Source organism: Rhinoderma darwinii, chromosome 5, assembly GCF_050947455.1.
Source record: "Rhinoderma darwinii isolate aRhiDar2 chromosome 5, aRhiDar2.hap1, whole genome shotgun sequence".
NCBI lineage: Eukaryota > Metazoa > Chordata > Amphibia > Anura > Rhinodermatidae > Rhinoderma > Rhinoderma darwinii.
Window position 1 is genome coordinate 102,586,234 of NC_134691.1, and position 21,248 is coordinate 102,607,481.

General features: G+C 44.6%; 1 protein-coding gene across 2 annotated transcripts in view; it reads right to left on the reverse strand.

Annotated features, from left to right (window-relative positions):
• The window catches only part of CABLES1 (Cdk5 and Abl enzyme substrate 1), a 98,377-nt gene that overhangs the window by 64,116 nt on the left and 13,013 nt on the right, over nucleotides 1–21,248 (reverse strand). Inside the window, exon 1 of one of the 2 annotated variants that reach the window (XM_075826350.1) lies at nucleotides 2,192–2,965. The exons of the other annotated variant lie outside the window; for it this stretch is intronic. Coding sequence (XP_075682465.1) covers nucleotides 2,192–2,853 — 662 coding nt within the window. The 5' untranslated portion in view covers nucleotides 2,854–2,965. Of the gene's footprint in view, nucleotides 1–2,191; nucleotides 2,966–21,248 lie in introns of those variants that run through there. 2 annotated transcript variants of the gene reach the window in all.

Here is a 21,248-nt window from a genome sequence, read left to right on the forward strand (position 1 = left end):
CAAATTTAGTTTTTTTAGTCCCACCATTGGACTTCACTATGCGATCTGCTGATCGCATATATAATGCTTTGGTATACTTCGTATACCAAAGCATTATTGCCTGTCAGTGTAAAACTGACAGGCAATCTATTAGACCATGCCTCTGGCACGGCCTAATAGGCAGTTGCTGAAGGCAGACCCGGGGGCCTTTGTTACCCCCCTGGCTGCCATGGAAACCCAACTGCGCCCCGCGATTTCTTTGCGGGGGCGCTGATGGGGTGACAGAGGGAGCTCCCTCCCCTGTCAAACACATTAGATGCCACTGTCGCTATTGACAGTGGCATCTAATGATTTAAACTGACGGAATCGGAGCACGCTTAGATTCCGCCAGGAGCCAGGCTGTGTATAACAGCCATGCTCCTGCCGCTGATCACGTGGGTACACTGGCAATACCCACGCGATCAGAGGACAGATATATCCGTCCTTTTGCGGGAACTAGCACCTGCACGGGACAGATATATCCGTCGTTAAAAGGTTAATCACATTTTTCTTTTTTTACCTATAATGTATTAGCGTAGTCCTGCATGCTAATACATTATACTGTTTCACTAACAGCAGGCTTACAGAACAGACAGCCCTGGGGCCTTTTCTAGGTCCCCAGGCCGGACTGCAGAGGGTTTCCCCAGTATCCAATCACGTTACACGATCAAAGGGGGCGGCTCCTTTGATCAGGCTGTGGTCACGGACCGCGGTGATCAGAGGGTTGAAAAGTTGGGATCAAAGTTTCCTCCGATACCAGCTGCATTCAGGAGACTTCTCTAAGTACAGGAGCTGTTAACAACCACTCCTGCTTGGAGGATGAGCACTTACAAGCCTTTTCTACAGCAACGTCAAAAGACGTCGCTGTAGACTACGGACTTGCATGGCCTGCCATAAAAAAAAAAAATACAGTGGGCAGTCGGGAATGGCTTAATACAGTAGTTAGAACCTCACGAAAACCAGCAACATAACCAGTTTAAAACCTGTAGGCTGACTTGGAGGATTAGGTGAGGATACAGGTGACGCTGGTAATAAAACCGGGAAGTTTAGACCCAACGCATGTAAGGAACTTTTTAAAAGCAACTATTGACATAATGACATAACATGTACGTAGTAAAAAAAAATAAAAAATAAAAATAAAGTTATCCCATTCCTAGATTCTAGAATGGCCCTCTCTCTCTCTAATATATACACACACACACACACACACACACACTATATACTAATCCTTCTCAATGAATTATAATATCATTAAAAAGTTAATTTCATAATTCAATTCAAAAGGTGAAACTCAGATTACATAGATTCATTACACACAGTGATCTATTTCCAGCATTGTTTTCTTTTAATGTTGATGATTATGGCGAACAGTTAATGAAAACCCCAAATTTAGTGTCTCAGAAAAAAAATGTTGGCCTACTGATAAGTATGTACAGAATATCAAGTCCAGAGTCACCGCAGCCGTCTACCAGGAAATTTTAGAGTACTTCATGCTTCCCCAAGTACCAATACCTGGTGTAATAACCACAGCATCACTGCGCTTGATTGGCCAGCAAACTCACCTGACCTAAACCCCATAGAGATGGGGTATTGTCAAGAGGAAGATGATAGACACCAGACCCAACAGTGCAGACGAGCTGAAGTCCGTTATCAAAGCAACCTGGGCTTCCATAACACCTCAGCAGTGCCAGATACTGATCACCTCCATGCCACGCCGCATTGATAACACCTCAGCAGTGCCACAGACTGATCGCCTCCATGCCACGCCGCATTGATGCAGTAATTCACGTAAAAGGAGCCCGACCAAGTATTGAGGGCATATACTGTAAATACTTTTCAGTAGGACGACATTTCAGTATTAAAAATCATTTTTGGAATTGGGCTTATATAATATTTGCATTTTCTGAGACAATAAATTTTGGGTTTTCATTAACGGTTACCATAATCATCAACATTAAAAGAAAAAAATGCTGGAAATAGATCTCTCTGTGTGTAATGAATCCATATAATATGACTAACTTTTTGAATTGAATTATGGAAATAAATTAACTTTTTGATGACATTCATTGAGCAGGACTAATATATATATATACATACACATACACACAAATGACCTGCAAGAAGACACGCAATAATTCCAAATATTTTACGATATTCATATATAGTTCCTTACCGGGACCTCTGGATTTCAAAGGCACTGCTGCTTCCACATTGCATTTGGTCAATACAGCTGAAAACTGGAGCAGCGGGAGTCCTACAAAAAGCAGCTGGTAGAATTGCGGAGGTAATAGAGTTCAGGCGGCCTCTGGTTCCTGCACAAGATAGTGGTACAGGGATCCCTGTAGATGGTGGTTTTGGAGCATTGCTGGTGAATGCATCCTCATCCTCCTCCTCCTCTTCATCATACTCACTTAAGGGGTGGTTTTTTCCCTGGATTTCCTGCTCCATCATCTCCTGCCTCCCACCCACTGAACAAAGTGATGGTCCTGATGATGAGGTCAATCTGCTCTTGCTGTGTTGTGTAAGGAGTTGATGATGAGGAGTTGCAGGTAGTGTGTTAAGAGATGCATTATGCATTGCTTCCTTTTCTGCCAGCTGGGAAGTCTGTCGAACCTTGCTTACTGCACATGTAGTGCCCTCCCTTGCCGCCCCATTAGTCTGCAGGGGTCGCCCATCCAGTGAGATGTTGGTGAGGAAGGAAAGGGCAGCCTGTCTCCTGCGAGGATCCATGCGCTGCTGCCTCCTAATGTGATCCAGACTATATGAACCTGGAGACTGCATGGAACCCACCATTATCCCATTAATACTGCTTTTACTGCTGGTGGCAGTGGCCATGGTAAGTGTTTTAGAGAGATCAGCAAAGGCTGCAGGATTGCTTCATAGCGGCAGAGCTTAAGAATACACACCAAAGAACAGCGCACACAGCAGCAAGGCACTGCTTGTTATTGCTGGGTGTGAGGCGGGATCACAGATGACATGCTTCCTCTCTTCCCCTCCCCTGTTTATGTCTACTGCACGTGTGCAATAATGGGATGGATCTCCCTAATTTACTGCCAAATGCAGCCTGTTTACAGCTCAACTGCTCCGCCTAGTGCTTATTAGAAATACTACATTGAAAAACATCTGCATTTGCAAAACATTCTCCTCTCCCTGGGTAGAACTTGATGAACATGTGTCTTTTCTTAATCCTTCAGGCCTCCTTCACACGCAGAATTTTTGCATTAAATTTAACTTGCCTTTTTTTTTTTGAAGGTGTTTTATTGTGACGTTTTTCATTTGGTATAATTTTGTTTAAAGGACGGGTGTCACGGGAAAAATTTTTTTTACATCAGTTTGATTTTAGTGTTTTATTAAAAACTTTTAGATTTATTTGTGCGTTTGTGTTTTACATTTTTTTATTTTTGAACTTTTTCTTCCCTATGGGGGCTGCCATTTTTTTTTCCATTTCTGGTTTCAACTGTGTTTTTATTGAAAATTTTTCAACAATATACATATAACTTAGAGCAGCATGAAGGGCCATGCAATTCACATAGTAAGACAGTAACTTTCAATAGACAGACAAAACATCTGGGAAAAAACACAGGGGTTTAAGGGGGTGAGGAGGGGGGGGATAGTCGGAGCTCCACCTACCACCTAATCTTGAGTTCCCTGTATCCAATACTTGTCCCACGGGTCCCACACCACTTTGAACCTGTCCAGTTCATTGTCAATAGAGGCCGTCATATGCTCCATTGTACGTATTTCCCTAATTCTAGTTACTAAGTCGATGTGGGAGGGAGGGGTTGTCTGTCTCCATTTCCATGCTATCAACGTCTTAGCGGCTGTAAGAAAGTGTCGAAAGAGTCGAGCTGGTGATTTCCCCAAAGACCTAGGGGGAACATTTAGGAGGTAATGAAGAGGGTCTAAGGGAATATCCTGCTGCAACACCGCCAATGCCAAGTTCTTAACTTCCAACCAATACTGTTGTACCAGTGAACAGCTCCAGAAAATATGGAACAGATCACCTCTCTGACCTCTACATCGCCAGCAATCCGACGGAATACCCGGATTGAAGCTATGCAGAAAGGCAGGGGTATGGTACCAAAACATAAGGATTTTATATTGGTTTTCCTTATATGCAGTGCAGATGGAGGTTTTAGCTGCTTGCGACCAAATAATCTGCCACAATGAGAGCGGGATGGATTTATTCAGTAAGGCCTCCCACTTCAACATGTATCTATGCCCAGGCGGAGGGGAACCCTCCGGGGATAGCAATAATGCATAAATGGCTGAGATAAGCCCCCTAGTGGTGGTAGCATACCGACATAACCTTTCGAAGCTTGTAGGTGCAGTAACCCGCGTGGATCTAAAAGTTTGCTGCATGTAATGTCTAACCTGAAGATAGTGAAAGAACGCAGCGGAGGGAATATTATGATGTTTTTGAAAGTATGAAAACGGGTGAAGCTCTTGCGTGTGGGGATCAACCATATCAGCCAGGTGAAATACCTCAATTCCCATCCACAATCGGACTATTCGGGAGGTAGTGCCCCCCGGGATAGTGGGAGTGTAGAGTACCGAAGTCAAGGGCGGGCAACCCGATGCCAAATGGAAGCGGTTTTTACAGGTTTCCCACACCTCCCTTTGAAATCTCATGGGACCCAATAAAGATGCAGTCGGCATTACTAGTGGGTCACCCCATAACAGGGAGTTTGGGTGGACCGGGGCCATCCATAGCTTCTCTATTTCGGTCCATTTATTGTACGCCCTTAAAGACACCCAGCTGGGTATGCGACGGAGGTGTGCCGCCCAGTAGTACTTCACCACATCAGGGACCGATAGTCCACCCGCAGATCGACCCGATAATAAAACTGATTTCGGAATTCGATGTCTGCCGGAGTGCCATATGAACCTGAGGATAGAAGACTGCATAGCCCGCAATTCCTTCATAGGTACTGCTACCGGCAAAGTCTCAAAGTAGTACAGTAATTTAGGGAGCAAGGTCATTTTGACCGCTGCTATGCGCCCAAAAAATGACATGGGAAGAGGATCCCACCTGGCCATTAGCTGACGTAGCTCTACAAACAGAGAGGGGAAATTAGCCTTGTAAACCGACGTATAGGAGGGAGTGAGTTGAACTCCTAAATAAGTCAGGGAGGTTTCCTTCCAGTTGTAGGTGTAGTTGTGTTTGAGTAGCTGGAGCTCCTGGTGTGGGACATTAAGAGGGAGCGCTTCCGTTTTAGATGTATTAGTTTTATATCCTGACAGCCTCCCATACCTACGGAGAACTGTAGTAAGGTTAGGGAGGGAGGTATGAGGTTTAGTGATAGTCAAGAGGACGTCATCTGCAAACAGGGAAACCTTAAACTCTTTATCTTGTATCTGGACCCCCGCTATATCCCTGGATTTCCGTATTTGAGCTGCTAAAGGTTCTATGCATAGCACAAATAAAAGTGGGGATAGGGGACACCCCTGACGTGTACCATTCCAGATTTGAAACGGAGGGGAGGTGGAGTGTGGGAGTTTAATTGCCGCTGTTGGTTTGGAGTAGAGACCACGCAGTGCTGTCAAATAAGGGCCCGAAATCCCAAATGAATTTAGAGTTTCGAACATAAATGGCCATCCCAAGCGGTCAAACGCCTTCTCTGCATCTAGACTAAGAAGGATCGCCGATTCCTTTTGCTTTTGGAGGGCATCAATGAGGTCAAGGGCCCTTCGTGTGTTGTCTCCTCCTTGCCTAAGAGGCACAAAGCCCACTTGGTCTTTGTGAATCAAAGAAGGGAGCCAAACATTGAGTCTATTAGCTAGAAGACGGGTGAAAATTTTTAGATCCGAATTCAGAAGGGCTATGGGTCTGTAATTGGAGCACTCTGCGTGGTCTTTACCCGGTTTAGGGATCAGCGTGATATGAGAATGCAGGAATGTTTGAGGGATGGGAGAACCCTGTAGGAATTCATTAAATAACGAAGCCATCCGTGGAACCAAGATCTCTGCAAAGGTCTTATAATACCCATATGTAAAGCCATCTGGTCCAGGGGCCTTACCACTAGGGAGGTCCTTCAATATATCAAACAATTCCTCCGCAGAGATCGGGGCATTCAGGGATGAAAGCTCCTCATCTTTCAGTTTAGGGAGAGCACAGGAAGAGAGATATGCTTGCAGCGTTTCCCTCCGACGAGCCGGATCAGGTGGTAAGGTATTTGGCAGGTGGTATAAGGATTTATAATAGTCATGAAAAAGTGTGGCTATCGTGTCTGGGTGATGCTGGAGTATGCCCGCCTTATCCCGAACCGCCTGTGGAGTACGAACAGTCGCCTGATCCCGCAATAGTCTGGCCAGAAGCGAGTGCGCCTTATTACCTTTGTCGTAATATTTCCTTTTTGTGTATAGTAATGACTTTTCTACCCCCTTCATAGCTAAGTCCTTGAGTTGTGCTCTAGCCTCTATCAATTTCCGTAGTGTCGGGACCGCCGGTTTAATCCCCATTTCTCTCTCCAACTTAGTAATTGTCCGATGGAGAGCCACCCGCTTGGCCCGAGAGTCTCTTTTCAATCTAGATCCCATTACTATGCATTGCCCTCTCATCACCGCCTTATGCGCCTCCCAAAGAGTGGATACTGAAGGAACCGATCCCTCATTAAGTGCATAAAATTCCCGCATATGCCCGGCCAGGCTGTCCCTAAGAGAAGGGGACTTAATCAAAGTTTCGTTTAAGCGCCAATGACATACTCTCGTATTTGGTTTCCCTATCTGTAGGGACACAGAAACTGGTGCGTGATCTGACCAAGAGATGGGGTCTATATTCGCCCCCTGGAGCGCACGGAGGGCCGGGACATTACCAAAAAAGTAATCTAAGCGTGTATGAGTGCTGTGCGTATGGGAGAAGAAGGTATAGGACCTATCACCTGGGTGATCCACTCGCCACAAATCATAGAGCTGGTGCTCTCTAATTAGTTGCCTAAAACGTGTAGAAAGTCCTGTAAGGGTGGGCGTCGGAGTAGCGTGTGTAAGAGAGACCCTATCCATGGACGTGGAGAACGGGACATTAAAATCTCCTCCCACCAGCCATGCCCCCCTAGGAAGCTTCTGGAGTTTAGAAAGGAGTCTACGTAGGAATGGAATCTGTGCGGTATTAGGAGAGTAAACGTTACATAAAACGATGGGCTGTCCAAGCAAAGTCCCCTCTATTATAACATATCTGCCTTTCGGATCTAGATGTGAGGTGTGAACTTGTATGGGGCAGGAAGCTGCTATCAAAATGGCCACCCCCTCCCTTTTGCGACCTGACGAGGCAGAGTACACAGCAGGATACGCCCCTCGGGCAAATTGGAAAGTTCCGGATGAATCTAAGTGTGTTTCCTGCAGAAAAGCAACTTCCGCTCCAAGCGATTTCAACTCCCTGAGAAGCAAGCGTCTCTTCACATTGGAGTTGAGACCCTTGACATTAAGTGTGACAAATTTAACCATGGTCAAAGATGTATGAAAGAGCAAAGAATGATGTGGAAAGTGCGGATGTATACAGCTCACAGTTATGTCGGGGCCAGTCCCATGTCGGTTTCAAAGCAAGCAGTGTTCTACGGCGTCCTTCTACCTTGGAGGTTCTTGGAGGATTCACTGTCGTCTCAAGTGTTATTTCGGATGAAAGTAGGAGGGAAGGGAAAGACACTGGGGTAAAGACGTACCAGGGAGACAATACACATATCTGCAGTGAGAACAAAGAGAAATGCATGAGATCAATGAATTTCAAACACACTCAGAAAATACTACCAGGGAGAATACTATACCCTGGGGCGGGTGATATTAAAGCAAAAGAAAACTGGTAATACAATATTACCCTTTGCAACTCTCTCTAAAAACAGAGGGAGAACTGCAAAACAAATTACCCCTATCAAAAAAGGAGGTCGGGTCTCAACAGTCGAGGAACCTAGTACAAAAGTACGTATAAATACGTACAGGCCGAGAAAAAACAAAAAGGGGGTGAAAGAGCCAAGTGTATCCCGGGCAATCGCGCCCTGCCACAATTTACGTTAACGAATTAAAGCGAAACAACATAAAATCAGAAATATAATCCTAAATGCATTTTTAGCCTAGGATAGTGCAACTGGCGAAGGGAGCAGCTGGTATGGGTGACCAGGCTCCTTCACATATATTACGGAGGTGCCGTGTATCTGCGCAGCGTCAATCAATTCAAATCAGGTCTTGGTGAACTTCGGGTAGACTGTCGTCTTGGAGAGGTCCTCCGCTTATTTCGGACCGACTGCCAGACTGGAGGTGGAGACGAAGGCGGCAAAGGAGTCTCCCAATTCTGCATCTTGGGCGTTGGTATACCAAGGGAGTCACAGAAATGAGGCAAATCCCCTGGGTACCTCAGGGTTGCAGAAACACCATCTCTTCGGGCTGTAAGGGAGAACGGAAACCCCCATCGATAAATAATATTGTGGTCCCGTAGGGCTGCGAGAAGTGGACGAAGCAGACGTCTTTTCTGTAACGTAATCCAGGAGAGATCCGGGAATAACTGAATCGGCACACCGGCATACTCCAGGTCTTTACGCTGACGGGCTTTAAGCATAATGTCCTCCTTAGTGCGGAAATCCTGGACACAGCAGATGATATCTCTGGGCTGAGATGTAATGGATTTTGGTTTCAGTGCTCTATGCGCTCTGTCAAGCGGTATCCGATTAGACGGGGGTGCACCCAAAAGGTCGTTAAAGATAGTCTCTAACACGATGGGAAGATCTTCAGACCCCGAGGGCTCCGGTATGCCCCTTATCCTTATATTATGACGGCGACCTCTGTTATCCAAATCCTCTAGATGCAGTTGCATATCTCTAATGGACGCCAGCTGGGAGGACACTGAAGACTGTATCACAGAAACATGGCGCCTAGTGGCATCGTGGTCATCTTCTAAAGCCTCCACCCTCGTAGCAATCTGCTGTATATGCTGCGACACCCCCGCCAATTCTGAACGAAAAGCTGCCTTCACTTCTTGTATCATACTCTTAAAGTCCTCTTTAGTGGGCAACTGTGAGAAACATTCCCTCCACATAGGGGGCACATCTGAAGGAAGTGAGGCTGAATCCTCCAGGTCAGAATCTGAGGCATATGCAGGGGCCTGGGCATAGGGGGTCAAAGATGGTGTATCCCCCAGATCGTCTCTCCTCCCCGGCTGCTGGATCGTGGGCCGTTGGGGTTTAGGTGCAGGCCAAATCTGTAGGGCCATTTGTGCTGAGGGCTGTGACATTGGTGGTTCAAGCAGGTGTACTGGGGCCTCTGACTGAGCTGATGCTCCTCGTGGCCTGGCCTCCATTGCTCCTGGGATAGGGGACCCCCTTCCCTGCTGTTCACAGGACGAGGTGGAGGACAGCTTAGGGGAGCTGGGAGGGTGAACTTTAGCCATCCGGCTATTCAGCTTACCCTGTACGTGGGGCACTGTCTCCTCTCCCTGCTCGGACATCTCCCCTTCCTTCTGACACGAGGCTGTCCAAGATGGCTGCGGCTGAGGGAGCGGCGTGGCTTGCCGCCGAAGAAAGTAGCCGTCGATCGTTGGTGGAGCGGCGGCGACCTGGTGCTGTGCTGCAGGGGTGAGTCTAGACCCTTGGGGTCTTTTTTTCCCCATATGAGGCACCTTTCCCCGCTGTAGGCTGCTGGATCTGCGTGGCAGGGCGCGGAGCTCTCAGTTTATGCGACCGGCGCCATCGACTGCTGGCCACGCCCCCCTTTTTTCAATTTCTGTATGTGTCGATTAACGACACATACAGACATGGAATACGGCACATACAGTCCCATAGTGAATGCGAACGGGTCCCGTCCCATCCACTATGCTGTACGCTGTCTGTGTGGGAACGGCACATGCGCCGCTCCCACACAGCCCAAGTTGAACTGTGCGACGTCCGGCGCCATTTTCCTGTGGACCGGAAGTCGCGGCCGGACAGTAAGATTACTACTTCCGGTCGCGGCTTCCGGACTTGTGCACTTGGAGCGGGAGGGAGCAGACGGAGCGGACGGACCGGAGGGAGCGGCGGCGGCTGGAGCAGGTAAGTTATTTCTGTGTATGTAAGTGTTTTACTGTGTGTTTACTAGTGTATGTTAACCTACTACACTGTGTGTTAGCTCAAAAAATGGCGACACACAGTGTAGGAGGTTTGACCGTTCAATCCCCTCGTTTATCCCGGCACTAGCCAGGATAAAGGAGGGGGGGGGATTCTCAGAGCTCACTAGAGCGAGTGAGTTTTCTCAAATTTTGCAGCATAAAGCAATATGGTTGCTTTACCACATGCAATGCTGCAATTTTGGGAATTGCTCCATCTAGTGACCAGCAATGGGAAATATTATAAATTAGAATCTGATTTATAATATTTCCTGACTCGTGAAAAAAATTAAAAAAATTAGAACAATGTTTAAATCACCTAAACACTAATTGTTTAACTAAAAAATATATAAATTTTTTTCTAGTGTCACATTCCCTTTAAGCTTTTTTTTCTTGCGCTTTTGAATTCCTAAAGAGAAGCTTATGGGAAAAACATCTGAAAAAAACCCAGCAACAACGGACCACAAAATAGAAAAAAACCTCAACGCAGTTGTGTGCAGCACATTTGATATTTTACTATATGATTTTGGCGATAAACGGTGCCGTGAAGATGAGATAGGTGTTAAATATGTTGTGTGAGATGTGTCAAATAGATCATGCCCAAAAATGTTTAGAAAAATTTGGTGTCATTTGCAGATTTTTGGGCTACCTTGTAAATCCATGCATTTAGCGTAATATGGACACATTTCTGTGCCCATATTATGGCTGCAAATTGGGGTTCTGATGACCCGAACGAACAGCATTATCAGTCCCTATAATGCTTCTAGTTCAGGTCAACAGACCCACAGTCTGTTTGGTATTTTCATCCATAAAACAGGTGGTAAAATGTGCATGTCTTATGCTCGTGTCAAGCTGGCCCAAGGCAATCATGACCTGTTGGGGGTATTTAAGGATCAGCATTAAAAAAAAAAAGGCAATACCTAAATACCTTTTTCCCAGAAGCAGGACCACAAACAGAAACCTGTGTGAAAAGAGCCCTAGAAACGTTATTCTTGACATAGGCCATATTCAGTGCATAACAAACTAAACGTCACAAAGTAAAAGCTTACAGGGTGTCTTTGCTATTAGAGGAGCGCAAAAAAAAAAAAAAAACACAAATCAGAAATTATTTTAACCATTTAGGCGTTTTACAGGAATAAAAGAAAAGTAGAGGTGACATTTACAAATGTCTTCTTTTTTTTTTGCAGAAATTAATTTGTAATCCATTTTTTTTGTACCACAGAAAATTTTACCAGAGAAATGTAACTCAATATTTATTGCCCAGGTTCTGCAGTTTTTAGAAATATCCCACATGTGGCTCTAGTGTCCTAATGGACTGAAAAACAGGCCTCAGAAGCAACGGAGCACCTGGTGGATTTTCAGGCCTCTTTTTAGAATATATTTTAGGCACCATGTCAGGTTTGAAGAGGTCTTGTGGTGCCAAAACAGTGGAACTCCTCAAAAGTGACCGCATTTTGGAAACTACACCCCTCAAGAAACGTATGTAGGTGTATAGTGAACATTTTGACACCACAGGTTTTTTTGCCGAATCATACTGTGAAGATGAAAATCTACTTTTTTTCTGTAGAAACAGAATTTTTTAATTTTTCACGGAATAAAAGGAGAAAAAGCACCCCAACATTTGTAAAGCAATTTCCCCCGATTATGGCTATACCCCACATGTGCTAATAAACGGCTATTTGGACCCACGTCAGGGCTCAGAAGGGACGGAGCACCATTTGACTTTTAGAGGGACCAAAGCAATGGAAAACCCCCAAGTGACCCCATGCAGGAAACTACACCCCTCAAGAAATTCATCTAGGGGCATAGTGAGCATTTTTACCCCACAGGTGTTTTGCTGAATTTATTGGAGTTAGGCCTGGAATTTTTTCCAATAAAATTTAGTTTTACCTCACATCTTTTCATTTTCACAATAGATAAAGGAGAAAAAGAACCTCAACATTTGTAAAGCAAAGTCTCCTGAGCACGGGAATACCCTATATGTGGTAATAAACTGCTGTTTGGACACACAACATGGCTTAGAAGGACGTAGAGCGCCATTTTGCTTTTGAAGCTCATATTTAAATGAAATGGCTTTTGGGCAACATGTCGCATTTGCAAAATCTTTGAGGTGCCTGGACATACAACTTTTCCTCTTTTGCTTGAACGTATGACAGGACTCAGGAGTGAAAGGGCAACAGGTGCATTTTTAGGTGTCATTTTGTGATTTGCACAGTATTGGCCCACAATTGCATAGGCTCAGAGGTAAAATGAAAAAAAAAAAAAAACCTGGAGTAGTAACCCTATTTTGGAAAGTACACTCCTCAAAGTATTTATCAAGGGGTGTAGCGATCATGCTGACCCACCGTTTTTTTTTTTTGAGGTATGAATACGAAACTGGAGAATTAATTCTGAATTCCTTTTTTTTTTTAAATTAGACTCATGTGCCAGAACATAGAAGCATTCACCAGAAACAAATTAGAGAACTACATCCCCAAAGTATTCATCAAGGGGTATAATGAGAATTTTTAGTTTTGTTTGGTATTTTGGTTGAATGCCAATTTATCTGTGGGCATTTTGATAGTAGAAATAATAGTTTAGAATTTTTAAAATATATAATTTTTAATGGACAAAATTGTTAAAGGGCGATACTAGTAAATAATTATAATCTAATTTAGTAGTCAAGGGAGGTATGATAAATCTGAAAGCGTTGTTTCATACAGAGGCCGGGTTTAGAAAGGCATGTGTCACACGGATACGTTGTAGCCTTCCTGATCCCTCTCTTAGAACAGACACCACATCGCTTTTGGGCTTTCCTTTTTTGTTTTTTTTGCAGTAGGAGGCACTTCACTGGGGAAATGCTGGCTCACTAGTGACCTCACTAGTAGCCCTACTTGCCCCAGCTTCCTCCTGTTCTCCAAAAATAAGGCATTTTATGACTTTTTCTTGGTAACCAAGAAAAGTTTCCTGATTGCCGGCACTCCTAAAAAAAAAAAAGGACAAAAGAATTGTACATGGCCATTTGAACCAGATGGACAGCTAGTTTTTTCTACCATGATCTGGCTTTTCTCATTGGCTGCATCATTTAATCGGCGAGGTCAACTCCACCCATGTTCTTGTTATAATCCTGTATGCATACAGGCTTGGAGGTTCTGGTACTCGCCCCATGTATTTGGACAGGGCTGGTGCCATCGCCATGAATTGAGGTCTGCATCAGGACGTCTTTTTTGTCCCTAACTTTCATGAGCAGGATCTGATCGCTGCACAATACTCTGCATTCCCCGGCTCTCATTTTAGCAGCTATAAATTATTTAGGAGGCCTCGCTAATTGTGGCGAATTGTGCCACAGGCTACCGTGTTTTTGTCTTGGAGGCATTTAAAAAGGGACATACTGGTGTAGTAGTTATCAAGGTACAAGTTGTATCCCTGATTTAGAAGTGGCTGTATGAGGTCCCACACAATTCGTCCATTTATTCCCAGAGAAGGGGGCAGTCTGGGGGATTTATTTTTGAATCTTTCTTCTCATATATTCTAAATCGGTGGGTGTATCCAGAATCACTTTCGCAGAGTTTATACATTTTTATTCCGTAGCTCGCCCTTTTATTAGGTAAATATTGGCGAAAGTGTAGACTGCCTTTAAAGGGGACTAGGGACTCGTCGATGCATATATTTTTCTCCGGGATATATGCCTCCTGGAATTTCATGTTCAGAAAATGTATTAGTGGCCTTATTTTATTTAGCCGGTCAAAGTTAGGGTAATTTTGGGGTGGAACACAGGGAGTTAATCACTATAGTGTAAGAATTTTAAGACGGCTTCAAAACGTTCCCTGGGCATTACAGCCCAGTACATTGGGGTATGATAGAGGACGTCTGTAGTCCAATATGACCTAATTGTGGGTTTCTTTATTAGGCCCATATTTAGCAAAAGCCCCCAGAATGTCATAATTTCAAATGAATAGATAGGTTCCCATCTCTGGGTCCTGGCAAAATGGGAGTTGGGACGAGTGGCAAGAAACTGCGTTGCGTATAAGTTGGTTTGCACAACTATTAGATCAGAAAAAAAAATTCTTAAAACATCTATTTCCCTGTAACCCATGATGTCCACTTTTATTCCTGAATGAGCAACAAAATCAGGAATATGGGGTGTATACATAGAGGGGGGCAGCCAGACGGTGTGGCTTGCAGTAGGATGACTTTCAATGCCACCTCGCCTGCGCCTTCGAGAAGGTTCCTCATTATAAGTGGAGGAAGATGATAAAAAAAATTGGGACTCCTCGTCACGATCTGTGTCCGAACAGACAATAGCATACGCCTCCTCGGTGGTATATAGGTGGCGAGACATTAACTTTTTTTGGGGGGTATTTTCTATAAAATCCCTAACTATCACAAACGAACTAACCCTAAAACTATTTTTTTTCTTTTTACTCAAGCAAAAAAAAGAAGGATCACAGTGGGGCTGTGAGAGGGATCACTGGGGGATACAAAGGGTAATGGATAGGACACAGTATGGGATAACTATGTTTTTCTTCATGGGCTCTTCAGGTAACTCAGCTCTAATCTCCTCAGATTTCTGTCACACAATGAGGAGATCAGAGCTGGTTAATGTATCCAGCCAGTTTGTTTTTACTAAATAATACTGTGATTGGTCTGTCAGTTCTGAAAGACCAATCACAGCCTTTGCCAGCAAGGGACCGCTCTGATTGGTCCCCTGGCCGATGACCGAGATGGTCAGCTGTCTATGACAATTGCCATCACTGTCTTATTTAGTAATCTGTCACTAACAGTGACAGTTTACTATTCTATCGCTTCTGAAGTGCTGTGATTGGTCTGTCAATTCTGCCAAACACAGCGATCGCCGGAATGGGACCGCTCTGATTGGTCCCCGGCCGATGACCGAGATGGTCAGCTGTCCATGATAGCCGCCATTTCTGTTCTATTTGCGATATGTCACTGGTTGTGACAGTTTATGTTTGCGCCGCAACAGTATGTTGGAGTGCGGGAATGCAGTCCCTCTTACGACGTACTATTGCGGCACAGCGTATGAAGAGGTTAAAAGGTGCCATCCCTTGAACTGCTTTAGGGTACTCGACAGTTCCTCCAACACTCTGGACCCCATCTATGAGCCAGTGTGTACAGTAGCTAACAAACAGCGCATCCCAATATGGCAGGCTCGGCTACTAAATGTATTATTCACATGAATGGATGCCATGTAATACTAAATTTTTCTTACAGCTAAGGTGACGCCAACTTCCCCCTGGCAAACTCAACTGCCTGACCCATGTAGCTCCCATATTAAAGGGGTTGTCTGAGGAGACTGATTGGTTGGGACTGATTGGTCCATTACATTTAAAGAGTACCTGTATTTTTAACAAACTTTTCATAAATCATGGAGAGACAGATCAGAAGTTTGGATCTGTGTGGCTCCAGGTGCTGAGACCCAAACGATCACTGAAGCGAAGGTGCCGAAGCGCTCAGCATCTTTGGGTATGATTGGCGCTCGCTCCCTGTTAGGCTGAAGACTAATCACATAGACGTTCTATGTTAGCCAGCTTCAGTAGAACAGGGTGTGCTGATCACAAAGAGGAAGAATGCTTCTGCACCTTCGTTTAAGCGGTGGTGGGGGTCTCAGGACCCAGACCCCCACCGATCCAAACTTCTAATAGGTCACTAATATATTGCACACTTTAACCACTACAGGACCGCCCACTGTATAATCGCCCTGAGCGATTGGGCAGCTGAAATTCAGGTGCTTGGCAGTCAGACTGCCAGGGATGCTAAAGAGAAGACAGAAGTGGTCACTTTCAAGAAAAACTGCTTTGAATTGTCAGACACAAAAGTGTGTTGCATTGTAAACAGAGGTACACAAACTTACTAGTCTCTCTATAAAAAGGGGGACATTTACAATGTTCCTACGCCAGTTTTAAGTCGTAGAAATTTTGTGAACGACCCAAAAGTTTAATAATTGCGACTTTTGAGATATTTACCCCACTCGCACCATTTTTAAAAGAAGTGTGCAGAGTTTAACAGAAGGGTAAGTGGGCACCCGCAGCCCATTGCATTTACTAGATTTCATTTAGCGCACAGACAGCCGAAGATACGACAAATTTATGAAGATGCATGGGAGAAAACTGTACTGCTGTGCAGCCTGGATCATGTCCTATACTCGTATAGAGACTCTCCACATCGCATGTGACAAGGAGTTCACCTTCATCCGGATTGGCTCCTTCTAGTTCTTTTAGAACTTGCATCGTGTCTCTAGTATATGATGGAAGACTATAAACACAGCCACTAAGTTCTTTATCCAACCACTGGCTACATTTTTCAGGCATCCAGGGCCAGACACCATCGGTCTACCAGGTGGTTGGGTTGTACTTTTATGTACCTTTGGCAGCATATAGAACGTGGCTGTCTTGGATGTCGGACATTCAACTACGTCCCTTCATTCTTCATAATTGCTCTATCCTTGAGCCCATCCTCTATGATTTTTTCATACTCATTAAGAAATTGAATAGTAAGATCCCCCATAAGGACTTATAACATGATTTGTCATGAAGCTGTCCCTTTGCCTCTGACTCATACATTTCCTTTGGCCAGATTGCCGCCTCTGCCGGAACGTTTAAATACTACGTCGTTCATGTTTTTAAATTCACTTAGACAATATTAGTCAGGAGACTAGAATGGCCTTATCTAATTTTTGCATGGTAGCTCCAGTATGTCTTGTTACCAAATTTACAAAGATCTTAACCTGTGGACAGATTTCCATTGATGCCATATTATTCAATTTAGGTTTTAATTTTAATAGAGTGGTTTTCTGAATTTCTACTGAAGGTACTTGCGTTTTCCTCTCATTGATCTCCTAATTGGCATTTTCTGCCAATAATTGTTCTAAAATATTTATGACATCCTTTTTTCAGTAAAAAAAAGGATGGAAGAATGTCCTGATCATCTAATTTTTGATTATAGATTTTCTTAAAGATTAACCAGTTCAGGACCGGGCTATTTTGAGCCTTTCTGGACCAGACATCGTTTAGCCATTTCTAGAATGTGTTAAATAGCTATAAACTTTTTTTATTTGTTGGGCTAGCGACGTGACTTTTGCGATGTCTTTTCCGTAGACAATGCAGATTTCTTTTTTTTACCATTTTTATACACACCCTTTTTGCTATTTAGACTTAAAATTTTAAAATACTAAAAAATTAGCTTTTTTTTTTACATTTTAGCTATTTTTTTCTGGTAATAACATAGTTTTACCCTAAAATAGACCTTTTATTTGTGATTGTCCTTGTTTACTGTAAATTTTTATATATTACATGTCTATATTAGGGTAATTGGGTCAGGGCTAGCGTTACGATAATGATTGGTGGGGGGGGGAATACTTTTTTTGGGGGTGGGTATTTTATGTGTATTTATTATTCATTCATTTTTTTGCACTTTATTTTACTTTTATTTTTTTATTATTATGGTCTGTCCCTCATTGAGAGCTGTATAGAAGAGATCAGAGAAGATAGAAGCAGCGAAAGCTGCTTCTATCTTCTCCTCAGGGTCCCCGGCAGTCACTGACAGCCGGAGACCCGACATTCAGCTGCCCGATCGCTTGGACAGCAAGCTAAAACCCACGCCGTAAATAGTCTATGGCGTGGGTTTTAACCCCTTCGCTCTTTGGCCACTTTTGACCTTCCTGACAGAGCCTCGTTTTTCAAATCTGACATGTTTTACTTTATGTGGTGATAACTTCGGAATGCTTTTACCTATCCAAGCAATTCCTGGATTGTCGTCTCGTGACACATTGGACTTTAGGCTAGTGGCAAAATTTGGTCGATACATTCAGTATTTAATTGTGAAAAACACCAAAATTTAGAAAAAAAAATTGCAAACATTTGCATTTTTCTAAATTTAAATGTATTTACTTGTAAGACAGGCAGTTATACCACACAAAATTGTTGCTAATTAACATCCCCATATGTCTACTTTAGATTGGCAAAGTGTATTTGAACATCCTTTTATTTTTCTAGGACGTTACAAGCAGGGGCGTAGCTAGAGGCTCATGGGCCCCGATGCAAAAATTCTTACTAGGCCCCCCCCCCCGCAAACTTCTCATGGCCGACGGTCCGCAGCTTTCAGCTGCATCGCTGGGTCTCCTAAGTGACCCAACAATGCAGCACTAGCAGCCGGGGCGTCACTAAGGCTGGGTTCACACACCCTATTTACGGATGTAATTCGGGCGTTTTAGCATTAAATTACGTCCGAAAATGCGGCTCAAAAGCGTCGGCAAACATCTGCCCATTCATTTGAATGGGTCTTACGATGTTCTGTGCCGACGGTCATTTTTTTTTACGCACCGCTGTCAAAAGGCGGCGCGTAAAAAAGTGCCTGTCACTTCTTCAGACGTAAATGGAGCCGTTTTCCATGGACTCCATGGAAAACCAGCTTCAATTACTTCCGTAATGGACGCAGCGAAAGACGCCTGCACATGCCATTACGGCTGAAATTACGGTGCTGTTTTCTCCTGAAAACAGCACAGTAATTTCAGCCGTTACGGACGCTGCCGTGTGAACATACCCTCAGGGCTTAAAATGTCCGGGAAATAGCCCCAATACATATGTGTCCGCCCCAAAAAAAAGTGTGTATATGAGACAGCATAGCATATCTATAGCACTACGACCCTATAAACTATGGATAGGATTAGATACAGTGGCTCAGCAGACAGTATCACACATGATAGGATTAGATACAGTGGCTCAGAAGGCAGTATCACACATGATAGGATTAGATACACAGCTCAGCAGACAGTATCACACATGATAGGATTAGATACAGTGGCTCAGAAGGCAGTATCACACATGATAGGATTAGATACACAGCTCAGCAGACAGTATCACACATGATAGGATTAGATACAGTGGCCCAGCAGACAGTATCACACATGATAGGATTAGATACAGTGGCTCAGCAGACAGTACCACACATGATAGGATTAGATACAGTGGCTCAGCAGACAGTACCACACATGATAGGATTAGATACAGTGGCTCAGCAGACAGTATCACACATGATAGGATTAGATACACAGCTCAGCAGACAGTATCACACATGATAGGATTAGATACAGTGGCCCAGCAGACAGTATCACACATGATAGGATTAGATACAGGGCCCAGCTCGCTGACATTGCGTCTCCAGCGCTGGACCCAGGATAGGTAAGAATAATAATTTTGCTTCTTTATGTGTTACTGATTATTTTTGTGTTTGTGTGTTTTTTTACAGGTTCGGTTGTTGGACTTCGGATTCGAGGACTTCAATGACGGCGTTTTTTTTATTCTCAATAAAATGGTTAATGAGGGTTGTGTTTTTTTATTTCAATAAAATATTTTTTCTATGTGCTCGTATCTTTTTAAACTTTATTATCACCGCCTTAGTAATGGCCGCTGGCTGATTGACAACCTCCATTACTAAGGCGAGGCTTAATGTTAGCCGTTGCAAAGGCTAACACTAACCCCCATTATTACCCCGGTACCCACCGCCACCAGGGGTACTGGGAAGAGCTGGGTACAAACCAGTACCCGACCATCTGTAGTGACGGGCAGGCACCGGGGTGGCCGCAGGCTGGTAGTATTAGGCTGGGGAAGGCCAAAAACAGTGGCCCTTCCCACCCTTGTAATGCTGCCTGCTGCTGCTGTGTTGTATCTGGCTGGTTATGAAAATTGGGGGGGACCTGACATTGTTCTTTCCAATTTTTTTTTTTTTTTTTTTGAAATGACGTGGGGTCCCCCCCCCCATTTTCATAACCAGCCAGATACAATAAAGCAGCAGCAGGCAGCATTACCAGGATGGGAAGGGCCACTGTTTTTGGCCTTTCCCCTCCTGATAATACCAGCCTGCGGCCACCCCAGTGGCCGGCCATCATTACAGATTGTCAGGTACTGGATCGTACCCGGCTCTTCCCAGCACCCCTGGTGGCGGTGGGTACCGGGGTAATAAAGGGGGTTAGTGTTAGCCTCTGCATCCGCTAACACTAAGCCCCGCCTTAGCAATGGATGCTGTCAATCAGCCGGCGGCCATTACTAAGGCGGTAGTAATATAGTTTAAAAAAAACCCCACAAAGACATAGAAAAAATATTTTATTGAAATAAAAAAAAAAAACACACAACCCTCATTAACCATTTTATTGACAATAAAAAAAAAGCTGTCATCGAAGTAGTCCTGGAATCCGCCGTAGTCCAACGACCGAACCTGCAAGAAAACACACAAAAAATGATTAGTAACACATGTGTTAGGGTATGTGCACAGACACTAATTACGTCCGTAATTGACGGACGTATTTCGGCCGCAAGTACCGGACCGAACACAGTGCAGGGAGCCGGGCTCCTAGCATCATACTTATGTACGATGCTAGGAGTCCCTGCCTCGCTGCAGGACAACTGTCCCGTACTGTAATCATGATTACAGTATGGGACAGTTGACCTGCAGCGAGGCAGGGACTCCTAGCGTCGTACATAAGTATAATGCTAGGAGCCCGGCTCCCTGCACTTAGTTCGGTCCGGTACTTGCGGCCGAAATACGTCCGTCAATTACGGACGTAATTAGTGTCTGTGCACATACCCTAAGGCTTAGATACAGGGCCCATGTGTGATACTGTCTGTGGGACCCTGTATCTAAGCCTACCACAAGGTAGGCTTAGATACAGGGTCCAGCAGACAGTAATCTTATACAGTATAAGATTACTGTGTGCTGGGGCCCTGTATCTAAACCTACAGTGTGGTAGGCTTAGATACAGGGCCAAGCAGACAGGATCACACATGGGCCATGCATCTAAGCCTACCATGTGATTGGCTTAGATACAGGGCCCAGCAGACAGGATCACACAATCTGTGATCCTGTCTCATGGGCCCCCTAAGCCTGCTACATCGTAGGCTTAGGGGTTGTGCAGTCCCTAAACATTGATGGCCTATCCACAGGATAGGCCATCAATAGCTGATGTGTCGCCCGGGACCCGCCAATCAGCTGTTTTGAAGGGGCCGCAGCACTCGTACGAGAGCTGCTTCCCCTTCATTTCACTACTCGCCCACACTGTGAATCGCCGACACCGATTCACAGTGTCACCGGAATGAAGGGGAGCAGCTCTCGTACGAGTGCTGCGGCCCCTTCAAAACAGCTGATAGGCGGGTCCCGGGAGTCAGACCCCGCCAGT